At 38.6% G+C, this 19,626-nt stretch overlaps 1 protein-coding gene and 1 non-coding gene across 2 annotated transcripts; one reads left to right on the forward strand and one right to left on the reverse strand.

The window, feature by feature from the left end:
- Positions 1 to 5,492: 5,492 nt before the first annotated feature.
- LOC139741259 (probable sulfoacetate transporter SauU) lies at positions 5,493 to 14,754 on the reverse strand. The gene is made up of 7 exons (XM_071651855.1): positions 14,474 to 14,754; positions 11,956 to 12,096; positions 10,047 to 10,334; positions 8,650 to 8,704; positions 7,721 to 7,909; positions 6,597 to 6,899; positions 5,493 to 5,903 (listed from the first exon to the last, which is right to left on the reverse strand). The coding sequence occupies exons 1-7, from the start codon at positions 14,713 to 14,715 to the stop codon at positions 5,493 to 5,495; spliced, it is 1,629 nt and encodes a 542-aa protein (XP_071507956.1). The 5' UTR covers positions 14,716 to 14,754.
- Positions 14,755 to 18,765: 4,011 nt separating this feature from the next.
- On the forward strand, positions 18,766 to 18,837 carry Trnae-cuc (transfer RNA glutamic acid (anticodon CUC)). Its single transcript has one exon. It is a non-coding gene; the product is annotated as a tRNA-Glu (tRNA).
- Positions 18,838 to 19,626: the final 789 nt, after the last annotated feature.

Below are 19,626 nucleotides of genomic sequence, written 5' to 3' on the forward strand. Positions count from 1 at the left end.
ATTAAACATTCAGACCACATCATTATCAGCTCTGCGGTATGTTTCTTATTGTCCGCTGTACCTGTTCATATCCGTTCTTTACAAACATTTGATTTTTTTCACAGCTAACCTGAAAATTGTCCTTTGCACAAAAGCATAGTATATACTATTACAGTACATAGCTGACAGAAGTTTGTAATTGTCTGCATTTTTTCTTCTTCCTCGTCTGCCTCACAATGCGTCTTGGAATAGTTTTATCAGATAAAAGTTGCAACATAAATGCTCTGTCTTATGACTATCATTACTTTTCCATGTATGTTACCACCCATAATTGCATAGCCTTTGCTCTAGAGGGTGTGCTGCAGGTTTCAGCTAATTTTCCAGTTGAGCCTGGCCTGCTCTGCTGGACCAGTTCATCCACGTAGAGCACTGCCTTGTGCTCACTAACCACAGAATTATCCAAAAGCAGTTTGTGTAAAGACTGCCCTCTCCAATTTGAAATAAAAAGCTGGTCACTCCAATATTACAGATGACAAGTTGGGCAAATAATTCAATACTGATGTCACCTGCTACACTTCCTTTTATCTCCATGTGGACCTCACCACAGAAGATTGAGATCGGAAAGCGTTGGGTGTAGACTTATTATGATTAGTTTGAATAGGGAAGAGTTTGAATGCAAAAGCCTGTAACTGCCATTTTCAAAGTCTTTAACGCTTTATGTGCCATGGTGTAAACCTCTTGTGTGCCACATTATTCTGAGACAAAAACGTAGTCATGCTTTGGGAAAACATAATGTTTTTCAAATCTGTGTAACTTTTGTAGATGTTTGTTACCCTGGAAATGTAGTGCCCAAAGTTTTAGAGATGTCAAGCTTTGCTTTTGATATAGATTGTATGACAAATCTACAATATGTTTTTCTATCAAATGGCCAGTAGCTACATTATTGTAGAGGCATGACTTTTGCACATAAAACATTGACAGAAACGTAGAATTTACTTGCAAATCCAGTGGGTAACACCGCTTGATAGTCAATCACCACATAAGATACAAGCTACATGTGGCAGGAATGGAATCGCAAGAAACACTTTCATATACTGTGGCTTTTGGCGATTTTATTGATTGGTTTGGATGGGTTTCTGCGTTTGAACAGAATGTACAAACTTGGCATGCCATTGACCATGTCAGACGTAAGAACGTGGCACATAAAGAGTTAAAGTGAGATCATTATCAAACAGAGAAAAATTAAATCTTTTCAGTGATACTTTAAAGTATATAAAGATATATAGATGATGATTTTTGGATCTCAATTGTTGCTTCATTGTAATGAAAATTTCGCTATAGCTGTGTTTGTTATGACAGGAATGCACTGTATCTGTTTTTGCTTGTAAGCTCTTAGTATCATCAATGAACTCTACAACCACATTGTTGACGTTATCTGCACTATTGAGCTCGTCAGACACTGGGTTGAAAATCTTGGTGCTTGTGTGTGCACATGCATATCAGCGGGTTCTTCATATTAGTTTGTATTAGTGTGATCAATGTTAAAAATCAAGAGCAGTCTTATTTCCATCCTGGTTAACATAAGGGAAATGTGTTGCTTTCAAGTGACCTGGTGACATGTTGTAGGTACAGGGGGACCTCGTTATAATGAACTGCGTGGGAAACTGAAATGTCCTTGTCATTTCCAGCATCTCCTTAAATTATGGCTAAAATCAAAAGCATTAAAAATGGAATGGGACCTTTAAAATTATTTCACTGTATCAGGTATCTTGCAGTATCCAACTTTATTATAATAAGGTTCCACTGTACTGAGTTTCCCTAAGATATTCTCTGAATGACTCAGTACTTGTACTGGCTGTGATGTACAGGCATTCAGAATATACATGCTACGACACTTCACAGGTCTCATGGATATATGGCATTTTATTTGCCAAGAGAAGAAACACCAGTCCAGTATATGTTCGATTATCAGACATAGCATATGTCCAGAAACTAGTCATTTTTCAGAAGTTGTTGGTGATTTGAGAACTTTTCAAGGTATAAGTAAATAATTGAAACGTGTTTGCACATGTGGAATATTATCAGTCAAGTTTTGTGTTCAAAGGGGATATTGACCCTTGACCGTAACACATTAAATAGCATTCTGTAGCATGTGTGTGTGTGTGCGTGTGTGTGTGTGTGTGTACATATAGATATATACATATATAAAACACTCAGGATCCACCTCTAGAGAGACATTGTGTAGATGAGCAATGTCAGCAGTAAAACATATGATTAAATGGGATACTGTATACAATGTATTTGAAAACGTGAAGGATACACAACATGTCTCCTTGAGAAGCTGTATCCATAGTCATATATATATACTCCTAGATGGGTCATTTGGAAGACATTTCCATTTGTTTTATATGCAAATTTTAAAATACATGTTCAATGGCAATTTACGCAATGGAGACACGAAAATTGTCTCCTTAATGACCAGTTGTCTCCCTAATGAAGACACTTCCCCCCAATATGTCTCCCTAAGGTGCCAACTAGGGATATATATATATATATATATATATATATATATATATATATATATATCAGGGCTCCACACTAACTTTTATTTTTGGTGGCCCAAAGGCAAACATCCTACCTTTTTTGGTGGCCCGATCAGGCCACCAAATTCTTCATTTCTGAAATTTTGGTGGCTCGCAAGTTTTTGGTGGCCCCGGGCCACCGGGTCACCGTTAGTGTCGAACCGTGTATATATATATATATATATATATATATATATATATATATGTTTTATATCTATATCTATATATATATATATATATATATATATATATATATATATACGTGATATAACACACATGAATACATATGCTTATCACTAGTGAGACAAACATATATTTCTGACAGACATGAAATTTAACTTTGATTTGATCATTATGTGATCAGAGGCACTTTTCATTTATTTGTTCATTTACAAAACATGTATGACGCTTGCTGAGGGATACTTCTGACAACGCAACCCAAAAGGTTAGGAAAATAATTATATTTCATTCTTTAGCCTACAACTTCAAGGGGAGATTTATTTTGAATACTTGAATGCAAAAGGCATACACTATACTATGAATTTTATAAATATTATTTCATTGAGTTCAATTTACAATCGTATTAGAATTACGATTCATAACCACCCTCATCCATACACTATTACAGAATCTGCATCTTATGTTTTTAAATGTTAGGAAGTTACAATTAAGCTTATATTTAAATTTCTTAAATACATTATCGTAGAAATTAAGTTTTCGTTGATCAGCAAAAACATTGGTCAAAGACATTGAGACATACAATGTATGATACAGACACGTACCAAACTAACTGTCGTGTTTTATGTTTCAGTAACCGATGAGTGTATGGAAAGAGCAAGTCACGTCAAGGTATATGTTAAGACATTCTTTGCACCTTGTGTACATCTCTGTCTTTTGGGGTACACGCATACCATACCATACTATCATCTTGACATTTACACTTAAGTAGCTTGACTAAAGTAAGTCCTCCAAATTATTCAATGAAAATTAAAGAAAATAAAGAAACAATGCCGCAATAAAATTCTTTGTTGATTTATCAAGCACTGTAGAAAAATTATTCAAAATTATACTAATATGGAGGTTTAGATATTTGCGACGCGGACGTTGAGAGGAAAATAATAATAAAAAAAAAAAAACTATTCTGTGCATGCGCAAAAATTGCTTATCAAAATCGATCCCGCGCCGTCTGCGTTTTCACTGTGCGTTCTGGGCAATTTGTGCATCTGCTCAAATCTCGACGCAGAGAGCTGCTCGATGCAGTGATCATATTTTATGGGGCGTCTTCGCGAAATCTAAAGCTACTTTGTAGGCCCGTAACTAGGGGGGTTCAGGGGTTCGAACGAACCCCTCCCCAGCCCCCCCCCCCCCCCCCCCCCTTGCTAGCGAGCAGGGTCCGCTTGGAAAAAAAAAAGAAGTGAAAACTTCTTCCCAAAGCTCCAAATACGACAGAAGAATGATACGATATATACGAACATGTTCAGATAATGCTCACACTGATTTGTAAGTTTTAGCAAGCTCTTGGATTTGGTTGTCGCATGATCTGTTATTTTATGTAAGGACAAGCCACCATGATTATAACAGTGTGCCAGCATTGTATGATTTACAAGTACAACGAACTATGAGATAAGTGCAATGTTTCCTACACAGAAATATACAAATTTCGGCTCACTCGCTCGTACTAATTTAGAGTAGTTTTTCAAGTCCTCAGTTTGTTGGCATAAATCGTTATCTATAAGGCCTTCACTATATCTCGATTACAATTGTAAAATTTAATAACCAAAAATGACAAGGATTCCATGTTTTGATAGCTGAAATACAAAAATTTTCGGCTCGCTCGCTGCGCTCGCTCGCCAAAATTTATCAAAATTTATTACATTTAAATCACCCACAATAGACCCCTATATACGAACATGTTTAGATAATGCTCACACTGATTTGTAAGTTTGTGCAAGCTTTTGGATTCTGTTATTGTCGCATAATCTGTTATTTTATATACAGGGCAAGCCACCATATAACAGTGTGCCAGCATTGTATGATTTACAAGTACAACGAACTATGAGATAAGTGCAATGTTTCCTACACAGAAATCTTCAAATTTCGGCGCACTCGCTTGTACTAATTTAGAGTATTTTTTCAAGTCCTCAGTTTGTTGGTATAAATCGTTTAAGGCCGTTACTATATCTTGATTAGAATTGTAAGATTTAATAACCCAAAAAATGACAAGAATTCCATGTTTTGTAAGCTGAAATACAAAAATTTTCGGCTCGCTCGCTTGCCAAAATTTATCAAAATTTATTACATTTAAATCATCCTAAAAAGACCCCTTTTAAGTGCTTGAAAAAGCATATCATGCGGACTTTTTTTAAAGTCCCTACCGGGATGGGGTTGGGGTTGAACACTTTCAGAAATTAGGGGCGCAATTTTCGCGCTTGCCCCGGGCGCCGTTTCCCTAGATACGCATATACTGTATAAGAACAATCCAGTATATAGGCACGAAGATGATCAGAGACTTTTCTTCATGGCTGATACATGTGTCAAACCGAACTATTAAAGGTGAAAAATTGATTGTTTTTACATTTGAAAATATACCCCTCAAAAGTGAGACCCTATCCCGCTTGGTTTCTTAACTTCCTCACAAAGGTCCACTATTTCCAATTTTGAACCCCCCATAAAAATCCTAGTTACGGGCCTGCTTTGCAACGCGACCCAGAGAGAGGGGAACGGCCACCGCAATCGCCTTCTAAACGTCGGCGTCGCAAATCTAAATCTCCCTAATGTCCTTCAGCTGAAAACACTGAAGGCAAACATGATGACGGGCATGCGATAGAAAATGTAGTTATAGGTCTTCTAGATGGTGATCGTACTCTAAATAGCCATGGACGAGTATTTTCAAAAGCTAGAAAACATTGCTAGTGCAGGAAAAAAAAAAAGCTATTGAAGTAGTACGACATGTTCATTGTCGGTATCGTTGTCATCGTCTTCGTTGTCGTTGGTGTCCTTCTTATAGCGTCTCCTGGAGCATAGGAGGGCGAAGAAACCGAGCGCGAATAGCGTCGTGCCCACGGAGATCAGGCCGACCACGGCCATGACCATGGCGTAGCGGAAGCCCAGAGCGTGCCGCAGCCCCGGTAGCATGATGTTGAGTGTGCCGCCGACCGTGTTGATGAGGCAGTAGTAGAAGGCGAAAAACGTGGGCCGCAGCGAGGCGGGGATCAGTTCGGAGAGCGAGGAGACCGTCACTCCAGTCCAGGCATCCGCCACGGACGTACCGATGGTTGACGCGCCGAAGACCTCGGGGGGATCGAGGAAGAACACCAGGGTGATGATGGGGCCTGCAATCACCTAATGAGTTAAGTTGAAAATGGAAAGTAGTTCGAATCTGTCGAGAAAAGTCTGAACTGTTAGCAACGGTTGTAGCTTCATGGTAGATAGCCGTGGGGTCCCGATTTTATATGCAATCTCATAATTAATGTTCTTTTCGTTCAAAAATTGCAATGTATTCCAAGGATCAGTCTGTAATCTTAACCTCAGCGTAAGGATAATCTTGCGCAGAATTCACATGGCACACATTTTGTTACTCGTGTATTTGATGAATATGAATAACCATATTGTGAAAAGCCCGAGCGATTGTTCTACTCTGACGAAAAAAGAAGAATGGTTAAAGAAGCCTAAGCAGGAGTGGGGTGACTTCCATCATAAAATTCAACTTGAGAGGTGTCTGATATCCAATCAAGAAAACCCATGAAAACAATTCATCGATCACAACACAGCACTTCCAATAAAAGTTATCTTAATACTTCATGATGATAGTGCGGAGCCCGCACCAACAAAGCTAATAGCCGTCAAGCCCGGTGTAACTGTTGACTGTTCCGACTTTGACCAATCATGATTAGATGATTGCTTCTGATTGCTTTACCTGGCAATCGATAGCCCAGTACATGTATAGTAGCGTTGTTTTAAGCAAGTAGTGGACGTGAAAAACAGCAACAGACTGACAAACAATCAAACAATCAAACTTCCAATTTAGGCTCCTACCGAGAGAGCGATTTGAATACACAGACGTCCTTCCAGCCCGTAGTTTCTCCAGGCAGCGTCGCTTAGCAACCCGCCGAAGAAGATGCCGCCAATGCCCGACAGAATCGGCGTCCAACTCAGGTAGTTATGGACGGGGAAGTGCGGATAGTAGTGGAGAAGATAGTTGTTGATGTTGTAGTTGAAGATGTAGGTGGAACCGAAGCGGAGAGCGGAACCGAGGCTGAGTGGGATGATGGTCATCCAGTTGAGGAAGACGAGGAGTTCCCGACGTCGCATCTTACCCACGGACTTCGAAGTCTGCCGCTGAGGGCGGCAATATAAAAAAAATGAGTATTTTCAAGATGTGACATTCGTATCGCTAGGCCCTTTTTTTTATTGTTCCATCGAGACCTACAGAATTTCCCAATGGCTTCTGTCGTATTGAAACTGACTGACAAGTTAATTTCCTTACATCGACGTACATAAGCACTGAATAGATCAGTGTTTTATAAGTAGCCATGGCAAAAGGAATCATGGGCTTGCATACTCGAGCAGGATACGAACCTACGACCTCGAGGAGCCTGTTGCATAAAACTTACCGTTGAATTTCAATGGTAACTACCGTCAAAATTACGCATCATAGCCAATCAGCATCAAGAATTATAAAATTTACCGCTAATTTGAAGACTTACCGCTAGAAAGGAGCGGTAAGTCCAGCGGTAAGGGTTTTATGCAACAGGGCCCTGATCTTCGGACAAGCGTCTTATATCCATATCCACTGGACCACCGAGCTTCTGCTCGACAGCCAGTGCTGGTTCTAATCCTTATCGGATTCTGTCTTTATTCTTTGTTTTCCGTTTTTCAGAAACGTATTTCTTGCAATATGTCTGTTCATCTCTTTATCTGCTACGTTATTTTGAGGGTGTATGAGATCTGTCGCATATTATTGTTTACACTAGTGATTCCCGATCGAAAAGTCAGATGTATGTCTGCTATGATGGTATCATTACAGATTATTGCATTGCTTTACATTCCTTGTATAGCCATACGAGAATTGAATGAATAGAAATTATATCTGAATCATGATTTAATGTTTTAAGTTGTCTCCAGAAATGTCGAGGATAGTTTCGGCGACTTCATTTTACCTTGACCAGTTCGGTGGGATTATTGACGGTGAAGAGCATGATGACGGCCACGATCACGCCCGATGAGCTCGCCGTCCAGTACGCCCACCGCCACCCCGCCATCTCCCTCACGAAGCCCAGCCCGTAGGCCAGGGCGTAGCCGATGGCGATGCCGCTGTTGAGAATGCTCAGTGCCAATCCGCGTAGTGGCTATATACAGTAGCAAGTGTACGTACACAGGAAAAATCGGTTTGATTAACTATACAACGTTGTGAATATCTTCAATATGATGCCCATAAAGATGTATGTTATGTCTTTTATGACAAACCTCACTTGTTCACGCCATTTTAAAGTGCTTACCGGAACTAAATTGTAACCTGAAGACTTTTGAATTACTTTCCGTGTGTGTGTGTGTGATTATAATTTTATTTCTATGTCACATTTGCTTGATCAAAATGTATTTGCACCACAAGAGTAATTAAAAATGTGTGTCAATTTACAGTTTTGAGTAATACAATAAGCCGTTTATACCATCATTCTCATTATTTGCATACAATAATATCTAATGAAACCTATCTGCATGATATACTCTGTAAGACAAAAATATGGGCGGCAAGAAGGAATTCGATTAAGAAGGAATTTGTTAAGTTCGAAATTGTAAAAATAAATAGATCACATGAGATCAACACATTTATAAAGTTCACAATCACACACAACTTTCAAGACTAATAGAGATGAAACACAAGAACTAAAGCAAAACATCGATGAAAATGGTAATTATTTTAATAAAGTCAAAAGAAAAGACAGACAAATTAATGTTACATGGCTTTCCGCTACTAAACTGAGACTATGTAGGTTTGTTTGTTTTTTTAATCAGTGTTATTTCTAGTCGTTATAAATGGTCAAGGAGAATAATCAGTGAAAGGGTTTTACGTATAGTATTGACTAACTGTAGGAAAGTAGGCAGTAACCAAGGCAACGGAGAACGGACTGAATGGAGCTTGGCTGTAATAAAAGCAAACCACAGTACACGAGAATTTAGACAATTATGCGAGTCGTTTTGCTGACACGAAGAAACAAAATGATTGCATCACGTATAATGGTCCGTCTTCCAATGCCAACGAAATTTTGATAAAAAATTGACTTTCAGCGACAACTTTACAAAAAGTACATTTTAAAGGTACACTTTACATTCATTATGTAATTCATTATTACGTTTTCCAACGTACGTACTCCTGACCAAATTTTCACAACTCAAGGCCGCTCATTTTTCAGCAATTAGATTTAGTATCGAATGAAGTTCTTTGGCAGCGAGCGCATGAGCAGAAAAAAAAAAAATCATTATTGTATTATACGACCAGGACTGTTTACTTTTTTAAATTCACTGGGATAACAATCTGTAATATATTAAAGTTTTATTCACCTGATAGCAAGCCCGTATGCATGAATGGAAATATAGATAGTAGAAGTTTATCAATGCATACAAAGCAAAATGATAAAATGTGTGCTTCCCCAAATGTTGCTTGACGGAGAAGTCTTGGTCACCACTGTCTACGCAAGTTCATTCTTTGTTTGAACATGAATTCCATCAATTTTTTACCTCGAGAAGGTTTATTTTAATATCATATTCGCTTTAAAAACGAGTGAAGTGCCTAACCAACTGTCTTATTCTTCGAACATCGCGATGGATTTTGTTTGTGGTTGTTATTCCCATCATTGCCACCAGCAATGACGTGATATAACTTCCTCTTTTATATGCTACTTCTTTTGCTGCCGCTGCTGCTACTATCATATACAGCTAACATTCTTTCTTCACTGTCGTGGAGTTATACTTATACCACCTTTGTTATGCCAATAGTTTTACCATTTGTGTGCTGTGAGAGCATATTGAATTAGAAAACCCCAAAGTATTATACACGTACAAACTATCCAAAGTCCCTTGTACAGTAGTAAAGGGTAGTATTCCCTCCATATTCAAGATAATTTTGATCACAGTAGAGTCAGATAAACAGATATAGGATTTCATCCCCAAATTAAATGAAACATCTATCATCCCGTTTATTTCATCATTCTGTCAAAGTCAACTTGGATATGGAGCGGCATTCTTCCTTTCTCTAACCCTTTGTGCGCTCAGAACGCCGACCGACACAGAAAACCTGCATAATAAATATGGCCTTTTACGCACTGTCCAAAGTCATGTCACAGAAAGGGTTTAATTACCATCTTTACCACACGATCCTCATGACCAAACTCTTAATTCCCTTTGGTAAAAAGCGACGAGAACGACGAATAATGGGTATCAGGTTGTACCACCTGCCTCGTGTAATGTGGTATAGGCCCTACTTACAAGAGCCCCAGCAGGATTCGACAGACGGCCACGTGCCACACCTCGGTGGCGAACCCGGTCATCAACGTGGCCATACTCCAAGCGATGGCGCAGAGGACCACGACGTTGCGACTGTTGATGCGCCCCTTCTCCATGACCCAGGTCAGCGGGATGCGCGTGAGGCCGACGACCACGATGAAGGCCGGCCCGGCGAGGAGCTGGTACTCGAGCCCGGTGCCCCAGTACACCCAGTGGCATGATGTCAAGTTGGCTTCTGTCTCGTTAAAGCCCAGCTCAGTATGGTCGCATCTGTGCAACAAAATAAACAAACAAAATAAACGGGATATAATTGTTTGAGTGATTGATTGCTTGATTGATTTTATTTTCCGTATAAAAAAAAAAACAACAACAACGGCTGGATGGCCCATATTCAGCGATGCCATCATGGCATCGCTGGTCTTCCATGGGGTCAAGATAAACAATTTATAACCAACATGTTGACCCTGTCACCATCGCAATGCTCTTATATTGTGATACAATGTAATTCAATGTTTTGATAAAGCATAAAACTGACATTTCTTACAACCTAAAGAGTTTTTTTCATATCTTCGCTTGGGGTAATCGAGAGAGATTTGTGTACACTTTCATAAGCCTTAGAGTTTAAGCCTTTCTTCCTTTTTTTTGTCTTTTTTCTTCTACTGGTTCACACACAAAAAAATCTGAGTCAAATGACTCATTTGCGTGAGTCTTCAGTTTGTCCGTGTGGTTACACACTTTTTCCAATTATTGAGTCTTTTCACTCACGCTTACTGAGTCACTTGACTCATAGTCAAACAGCTGAGTCAAATGACTCATTTGCGTGAGTCTTCAGTTTGTCCGTGTGGTGACACACTTTTGCCAAATATTGAGTCTTTACTCAGTAAAGTCACTAAATGAGTCAAGTGACTCAGTATGCCGAGTCAAGCGACTCACTGTGCGAGAATCGAAACTCAAAATGATTGAAACGTCTCTTGTTCAGCATGCTGATCCAGTCACTGGCCCTACGCATGGAGCTGCACGACCGTAGACGGAGTATAGGAATCAGATCCTATATCTTGTGGTAGCCTATAATCCTACTCGTAACTAGCTATTCCTAACCTACTCTTAACTTATTCCTAACACCTAACTACACATCACGAGACAATGCTTCTAATATATACCCATGTCGTAAAATTGTATTTATGTATGTGGTTACTGTTTTGAAATATATTTTCTGTCCATTTATTCAAGACTTCTCTTCTGATAACAGAGCTGAATATTTCATAAATTATATGAAATTATAAATATTTAAAAGTTATGCAATTTACCATCCGCGACAAAATCAGAAATTTCAGGAAATATTTTCTGAAAAATAGTTAATTCTTTTGCTTGAAGTTATTACATGATCGATTATAACCGTCTCACTGGACTCACATGTCACATAAAATGAGTCGGTTGACTCATTTATAACAGTTACTGAGTCAAATAGAGATGATGCAATAAAATTATGAGTCATCGATTTCGTGGATCATTATTGTAATTCGGTGTGCGTCATTTTACTCGTTAGATTTGGTAAAACGAGTCTTTTTACTCAGAAGAACTTAAAAGGTGTGTCACAACAGCAATGACTCAGTAGATTTGACCTAAAATGAGTCAACTGACTCGGGTAATTTTTTGTGTGTTGTCTTATTCCTGTGTGATTCATGATGTCCCTACGCATAATGTCCAATGCATTAAAAAAAGAACAGACAGAAAAAAACAAACTAAACAAAAACCTACTAAATTAAAAGACTTGTATAATTTCTTGTATGCTTTCTAGCAGCGTTCTCTTCTTCTTTTTTCTTTGACTAAATTGAACTATGATTACTGCAACCATGGTAACCAACAACACAGTTCGTAACGTGCAGATCACCTTTCCGGGGAACACGTGTACTGTTTCATCTCGTCAACGCTCTCCACGTGCACCGAGGAAGTGATGGACGAATTCAGGCAGTTCCGGTCACCGAACTGGATGTCGTGCGCCATGTCCTCGATGACTTCGATGAGGACGTATCTGAAAAAAAGGAGGTCATTGACGAGATCGGCAAGTTAGAAATGCGATCTGAGACAAGTTAAAGTATAGTTTAAGTTACCGTCACTGGAAGGCGATGCTTCCTAAATTAATCTAAATGAACATGGACCTAATATACAAGGACATTCATCGTATCGTTAATTAATTCATGCATCTGTACATCTCAAAAGCGCCACAAAGACATTTTTAACATGCTTCACTGCTTTGATCCCACCATCGTCACCGCCAGCAAGCCGGGAGAGGAACAAGACGGAGATTCGAGAAATCTAGAACTATATATGCGCAGAAGAAAATAACTCAAAAAATCAAGTAAAGTGAACGCGCAGTTGTGGTGTATACTAAATCATGCCTCAAACAATTTCGCTTGGGAGGAGTAGGCAGTTTTTAAAAGAAAGCTAACATTTTGGCAGAATGTTTGTCATTTGTGATCTCAATATTTCACTTTTCCGCAGCTTATTCCAGCGCAAAAAGGGATGGTAATGGTAGAGAACAGGTATATTTTGCCACTAGGCAAGGTATTAGGCTGCGTTCACATAGAAGTATTCGGTATTCGGTGTTCGCTATTCGCTATTCGGGCACCGAGTACACCATCACCCGCACCGTCAACTCACCATCCCATGCAGTGAGGATTTCTTCCTCCTACATCCCAGCAAATCTTATTAACAATTTCTAAACTGTATCAGAATGTCTGTCTACATGCTTATTTTTGCTAAAGGGCAAATCCAGACCAAAAGTGTCATTATTTCATAAACGAGAGACGGTATACGCTGCAAGAAAATCGAACAAGCTCGATTAACACTTTGCTATACTTTTCGCAGCTATTCGGTACTTTCGAATAGTGCCCTCCTATGTGAACCGGTGTGAGGAAATCCTATCGTTCGAATCAAGCTATTCGCGTGCCCTCGAAAAACGAGCCCGAATACCCGAATAGTATACTTCTATGTGAACGCAGCCTTGTGCGTGTGCGAAAATGTGCGAATCAGCAATTACCCATCTTTTGACATAAGATTTGTCGTGATCTCAGGTTTTACTGCTCCTCATCATCTGTATTTATTTAAAGATATTTCCGTCTTAAAAAGGCACATCAGCGAAACCAGACTGAATGAGGGAAACGATTCTTTTGTTAGTGACGATACATGATCACACAATCGTTATTGTCCAGACACCTGAATGTACTCATTAAGATGTACATAATCAGGTAGCGGTGGTGATGATGGGATCAAAGAAAGACTGCCGTGAACAGTCCATGTGTAGTAGGTCCATGATCTGAACTAGATGACACAGTGAAGGACGTTTTATAGTGGGCATGTCATTGAGCTGGAGACTAAAGTTGGCGATCTGGTGGCGACTAGAGTTTCCCTAGTCGTGGAGACGTCTCCGCGACGTCTCCTGGAATGTAGCCGAGTCTCCGGGAAGTTGCGAGAGAATCGAACATATTCGATTCCTTTAGGAGATACAGTATCCAGCTGGTCACAGAGACGTCTCCACGACGTCTCCGCGATATCTCCCTCTAATTGCGGCCAAGTCGCGGAGACTAACTTTATTTTCCGAGAAGTCTCCGCTACTTTGCGGAGACCCATTGGCAACCTATACTGGCGACGTCTCCGATACTGAGGATACGTCTCGGAGATCTCCGCCACTTCCGGACAAATGAATCATAATCTTGTTTGGAGACGTCTTTAAGTCGCCCTGACGTAAAGTTTACTCGCCTTCTTGTTGAGAGAGCAAGCCATTTTTGGTCTCTCAAGTATAGCACACGTACGTGGCGGCGACCGATCAGCCGCGACGAACTTCCCTCCAGTGAGATACGGCCTTATGGCACTGATTTCCTATTTGATAAGTATAGAGTTACCTGTTGTTTACGAGATCCCAGTGCATTCTGCGCAAAATCTCCGAGAATCTGAGAATTTCACGTCTATAAACCATTTTTTTTTTTTGCCGCTTGAAACCGACAGAATCAAAATTCTTGATTATGCGTTAGGTCTTGCATCGGGACATTAAATCATCAAAATAAATTAAATTAATTTACTTTGCAATGTGTGGAAAACATGCGATAGTCTGTGTTAGCATGAGCGACACTGATTGTTTCTTTTTATGGGAAAGCTTCCTTTAGTTTAATTTGTTTCATTAGTTTGCAAAAAGTCAACACTATGGATCACAATAAGGCGGTGACGACAGTGATAATCAATATCATTACAGCGATTTGCCAAAGATGTGTCAAATTCTTAAAATGCAAGGACTGCTAACACGTGAGATATGCCATTTCAGCTTTGAATGAAATAATGCGGATAACAAAAAGCAGAGCACATGAGCTAAAAGACAAAACTCCCAAAACAAATCAAAAGTTTTCGACACCAACCTGTCCAGTTTATTCGTGGCGTTCAGTAACGTCAGCATGATGATGACGAAGGCTGCCTTTTTGCGCGACGTCGGCCATTTGACTAGCGCTGGCTTGTTCCCCACGGGACCTTCGTACGCCGCGTTTGCACTGGTCACGCTGGTTCGGGTCACGCCCGAAGAACCGTCACTAACACCTCCATAATCTGGTATTCTCGACGCCACACCCCCGTTCATTTCCTTCTCGACGCTTCGTTGCGACATGGTAACATCAAAAACTTCAGGGGAGTATACAAATTCTTCGTTAAATCTTACTCTTGTAGAATTAATAAATTTGCAACGAAAGTTACTCGAACATCCACTTTTCTAGTTCGGTATCCGTCTGCTCTGCACGGAGAAGTGAAGTTCCAAAATTCCTCGTTCCTCATGCCCCAATATTTCGCGTTGTGCGCACAGAAAACGATGTCTGCTACAGTGGTTTTTGTTCGATCCCGAATGCATCGGACGTGAAACTCCTTTCCACAATCATCTTTTTTGTATAGCGACTTGTGTCTTGTGTTATTGGTCGTCATAGCATTGAGGCAAGTGCCAACGTGGAGGCCAAATTCGCTACCATCAATATTTTGTACGCAATCTTTGTTACCTTATTAAAGCGTGTTTTGTTTTTGAGGTTGAAAATACATTTGAATCGAGGGCAAGCAAAGAATGGCCTTCACAGTTTCGCTTTCCATGTCCCATTGCGTAAAATCACGATTTAGGTGACTGAGCCGACACATGACCCGAAGATGATGCATTCTGCGTCAAGCAAGTCTTCCTCACTCTCTCTCTCTCTCTCTCTCTCTCTCTCTCTCTGCTGTATTCTAAGTATGTATCTGACGTCATAATGCTTTTCAACTCTTTTTGTTTCTTTAAGGGGGGTGTGTTTCACAGATGGCGGAACTCACTACAATGTGTCTATCATTGTCCATGTTCTTCCAGAAATTTAAAAACCTATCACGAGTTCACCTGTCTCACGTTAAGTCTGTATCCAGCACAGCCCAGACTCCACCAGTTGGTGTTGCCGTGGCAACACGACAGCGTGGATTATAATGTCATGTATTTGCAGTTCAATGAATTGCTTATTACCGCCGTTCTTTTTTAAGACTATTTCATATTTGCATTTCATGCATACCTTTAAAGCAAGCTGTTTCTAACATGGACCTGTACTTGACATCAACATTGTTCATCGCTCGAAAATTAATTCATACACCTGTTTCTGTCGAAGGTGTCACAATACCATTTTAAACATGCCTTCCTGCTGTGATCTTATCATCACCACCGAAAGCCAGCCTGGATAAAACAAGACGGCGCTTTGAGAAATTAAAAAAAAAAAACCACACCTACATGCTCGGAGAAGAGTAGGTCTAACTCTCTTGAATCAAGAAAAATGTGCGTGGACTTGAAGTGTATGTTGTAAAATCATCGCTCCAGCAATTTTATTTGCGAAATGCACTTACTTTACAAGAAAAAGGAAATATTTTGGTAGGTTGATTATAATTTTTAATGTAATTTTCTCGTTTCCCCGCATTGTTTCAGTGAAAACATAGACAGTAACCGTAGACAGAGTGTATGTGTTACCATTAAAGGGGACGTAAACCCAAAGAGCAATGTGGATTGAGAAAAAGCATTAACAATAGTAGGACACATCAGTGAAAGTTTGAGGAAAATCGGACAATCGATGCAAAAGTTACGAATCTTTAAAGTTTTGGTGTCGGAATCGCTGGATGAGGAGACTACTAGAGCTTATGACGTATGAGTGGACAACAATATGAAGAAAATATAAAAGGAATTCCACAAAAATTCACTTTTCTAACAAAATGAAAGAGTACTTGACTAAACGTATTCAGAAAGCAGTGGGAATAAGTGCTACCCCTAGCATATGTCAGTATCAAGTTAATGGAATGTGTAATTTTCCTGAAAAATGAATTTTTATTGAATTCCTTTTATATTTTCTTTATATTGTAGTCCACTCATACGTCATAATTTCTAGTAGTCTCCTTACCCAGCAGTTCTAACACTAAAATTTTAAAAATTCACAACTTTTGCATCGATTGTCCGATTTTCCTCAAACTTTCACTGATGTGTTCTATTAATGTTACTGCTTTCACTCAATCCACATTGCTCTTTGGGTTTGAGTTCCCTTTGAGCAACGTTACATGCGTGCCCACCAAAAAGTGTCCACTTCATAAAGAATTATCAATATCTTTTTTTTTTGTCACAGAAAATCATGTTTTGAGGTTTGCTGCTTCCCATCATTAGTGTTTATTAAAAGGCAGTTGCGAGTATGAAAAGGCACCTCAGCCATCCCATGTAAGACCGAAATGAGGGAAAATATTCTTTTGTCAGTGACGATCAATGCGCGATTATATAGTCATTTTATAAACATCTGAATGTACTCTATTATGACTTTGATATTGAAAGATACTTTTTATTCTCCCTTTAGAAAAACAAAGTCAAGAAAATTCTGCTACTCATTAAATTTACTCTATAGATGCACATATTCAGGTGGCAGCGGTGATGATGAGATCTACCAAATTTAGACCTCCGTTATTAGTCCATTGAGTAGTATATTTCTAATAAGCATGCAGAAAGCTTCCACAAGACTTACCCGACGTAGCAACCACTAATTATGAAAACTTAAATCCGAAAATGAAAATGAACTGTGAAATATAAGTGGCAATTTGAAAGGCTCGTTACCATATCCAAATGTGAACAACAATGAAAAAATAAAGCTAAAATTATTGTTACATTGGCCTAATTGACAGAAACAACCTTATTATTTCGTCTCAGTTTATCTTTAATTCTTTCTAGTTTGGAAATATCATTACATCTTTGCTTTCCTTTAGTTTTAATTCATTAGATACTAAGTTAAAAACAAAAACTTATGAACGAATATTATTACAATCATATTTGTTTTCTCCGTTTCAATGTATTCTTACATGACAAATACACTCAGCAAAAAAAGAAAGAAAGTAAACACTTTTTCAAGTTTATATTTCTCATATAACATTTGGCTAAAAGTTAATGTTTTATATACCATAATGAAGGTAATTTAATTGGCTATCAGTCTAGTAGGTCAATGTAAAGGAAAACTTTACGCATGAGTGAACACCTTTGTTTTTCTCTTCCAAGGCACAAAAGCAAAAATTTTGCAAAAATGAACAAGTTGTCATTCATGCGCAAGTGCTCTTCCATGTAACTATAAGAACAAAAGACAAACTTAACACAATTAGATACATTACTTAACCCGTTCCATACGGGAATCAACCTGGTGACCTGTGTATTAAGTCTATGTGGATTTCAGAATTCAGTATGGAACGGGTTAAGTTGCCAAAATAAACCCTTGATCTCTATGATATCTTTGAAGCCCAAAATATCACTAAAGGCCTAAAATAAGGGAGAAAATTAAGAATCTTTGGTCAAACCCAAATTTCAAATGAAATAAGGGAAGAAGCAATATTAACAAAAATGGTAGAAATTTAAATTTGTTTTCAAATTAGGAAAATTGTAGATAATATTTGTTTCTTAGATTTATCTCATAAATCCTTAAATTACTAAATAAAAAGAATGAAATAAAGAAATTCTGTTTATTAATCATCTCTATGCATGCCATTACTCCCTATGTCGTTTAAAGTTTAAGCTGACAGAAAATTCTTATTTCCCCCTTAAGTTTCCCATTTTGTTCTTGTTTGATGTTACAAAGAGATAAAGAGAACAAAACTTGTTTTTGCTATTTCATTCATGTCTCTCATTGTGTTAACTGGCTTTTTGTTGTCATTGTTATCTTGAATGGCGTTGCCAAATGAAAGACGACTTGTCAAATTTTGCAATTTTTACTTTTGTGCCTTGGCGGGCAATAATAAATGTGTTAACTCATGCGTAAAGTTTCCTTTTGAATTAACATACTAACTTGATAGCCAAGTAAATTACTTTTAATGTGGTATATAATATTTTCATCAAAATCTTCTATGAAATATATGAACTCGAAAAAGTGTTTACTTTCTTTTCTTTTCTTTTCTTTTTTGCTGAGTGTATTTAAGTGAGAATTTTATTACATCTATACATTTCTCTTAGTTTATAAAAGAAAAAAATATAGCTTCTTTTTAATCATTGGGTTCTACACAGTCTATTTACAGAGCTATGACAAGCGCTATATTATACGTACTGTATACATACAGAGCCGATTTGTAAATGTGCAAGACTCCTGCGTGCTTCTCTTGTAAAAGACATCCACAGTTCAATAAGCAAATTTGTTATCTGTCATGTCATGTGAGATCCCATATGGTCTAGTGGTTAGGATCCGGCGCTCTCACCGCCGTGGCCCGGGTTCGATTCCCGGTGTGGGAAGCACTATATTTCCTTTTTTTTTTTAATCACTTGTCCATCTTTCTATCTATAGGTCTGTGCTTTATTCATGAAGAGAATACATTTCACTTTAAGAGAAACATGTGATTATGTATTTTAAGAAGAACATATTCTATGTGTATATAAAAAAATGTAGTTTATCTTTTAGTATAGGCCCTAATATCTGTCTTTCCTTCTTTTCCCCTTATTGTAATAGCACCCACTTTTAAGGCTTACAAGCATCACAGAAGAATAAACAAGAATTAACAAACAAGTTCCGAATAAAGTGGGAAACGCATGAGATTCATTGTACCCGAGGAATGGGTATAAGGTCCCCTCCCCCCCCCCCCCCCTTCTTTCGCGGCACATAGCGGCTCTTTGTTAGGTTGTAGAGTTAGATCAGATGAGACGAGACCAATACATTTAACCGATGTTCTGCTGTTTGAATATCTTTTCTTAATGCATTTTTGTATTGGTCAATCATATAACATGGAAAGAAACATTATGATTTAATCATCATGCAATGGCAAAGTCTAGCGAAAAGAATTGTTTCTAGTATCTCTCTCTCTCTCTCTCTCTCTCTCTCTCTGAAAGCAAAGCACATAATAAATATTTCTTCCAACGTAATGAGTATCCAACCCAAGACCTGATCTAGTATCAATTATAGTAATAACTCTCCACACGAATGGTCCAGTCACCAATGGCCCATGTATTCTTCCAGTGATACAATATGTGTGAATTTAGCAGTATATAGGAATATCATCATTATATCTGAATTTCAGACTGCCGATG

Source organism: Diadema antillarum, unplaced genomic scaffold (assembly GCF_040938485.1).
Source record: "Diadema antillarum isolate AM-2024a unplaced genomic scaffold, OU_Dant_1.0 seq00000912_RagTag, whole genome shotgun sequence".
In the NCBI taxonomy this organism is placed as follows: Eukaryota; Metazoa; Echinodermata; class Echinoidea; order Diadematoida; family Diadematidae; genus Diadema; species Diadema antillarum.

Bases quoted from the DNA above. Each gene is read 5' to 3' on its own strand.
- LOC139741259 (XM_071651855.1), bottom strand. From the start codon at position 14,715: ATGTCGCAACGAAGCGTCGAGAAGGAAATGAACGGGGGTGTGGCGTCG. The intron at 12,097-14,473 runs GTTGGTGTCGAA...CCTTTTTTTCAG, and splicing joins GCCACGAATAAACTGGACAG to ATACGTCCTCATCGAAGTCA. The intron at 10,335-11,955 runs GTGATCTGCACG...TTTGTTGCACAG, and splicing joins TACACGTGTTCCCCGGAAAG to ATGCGACCATACTGAGCTGG.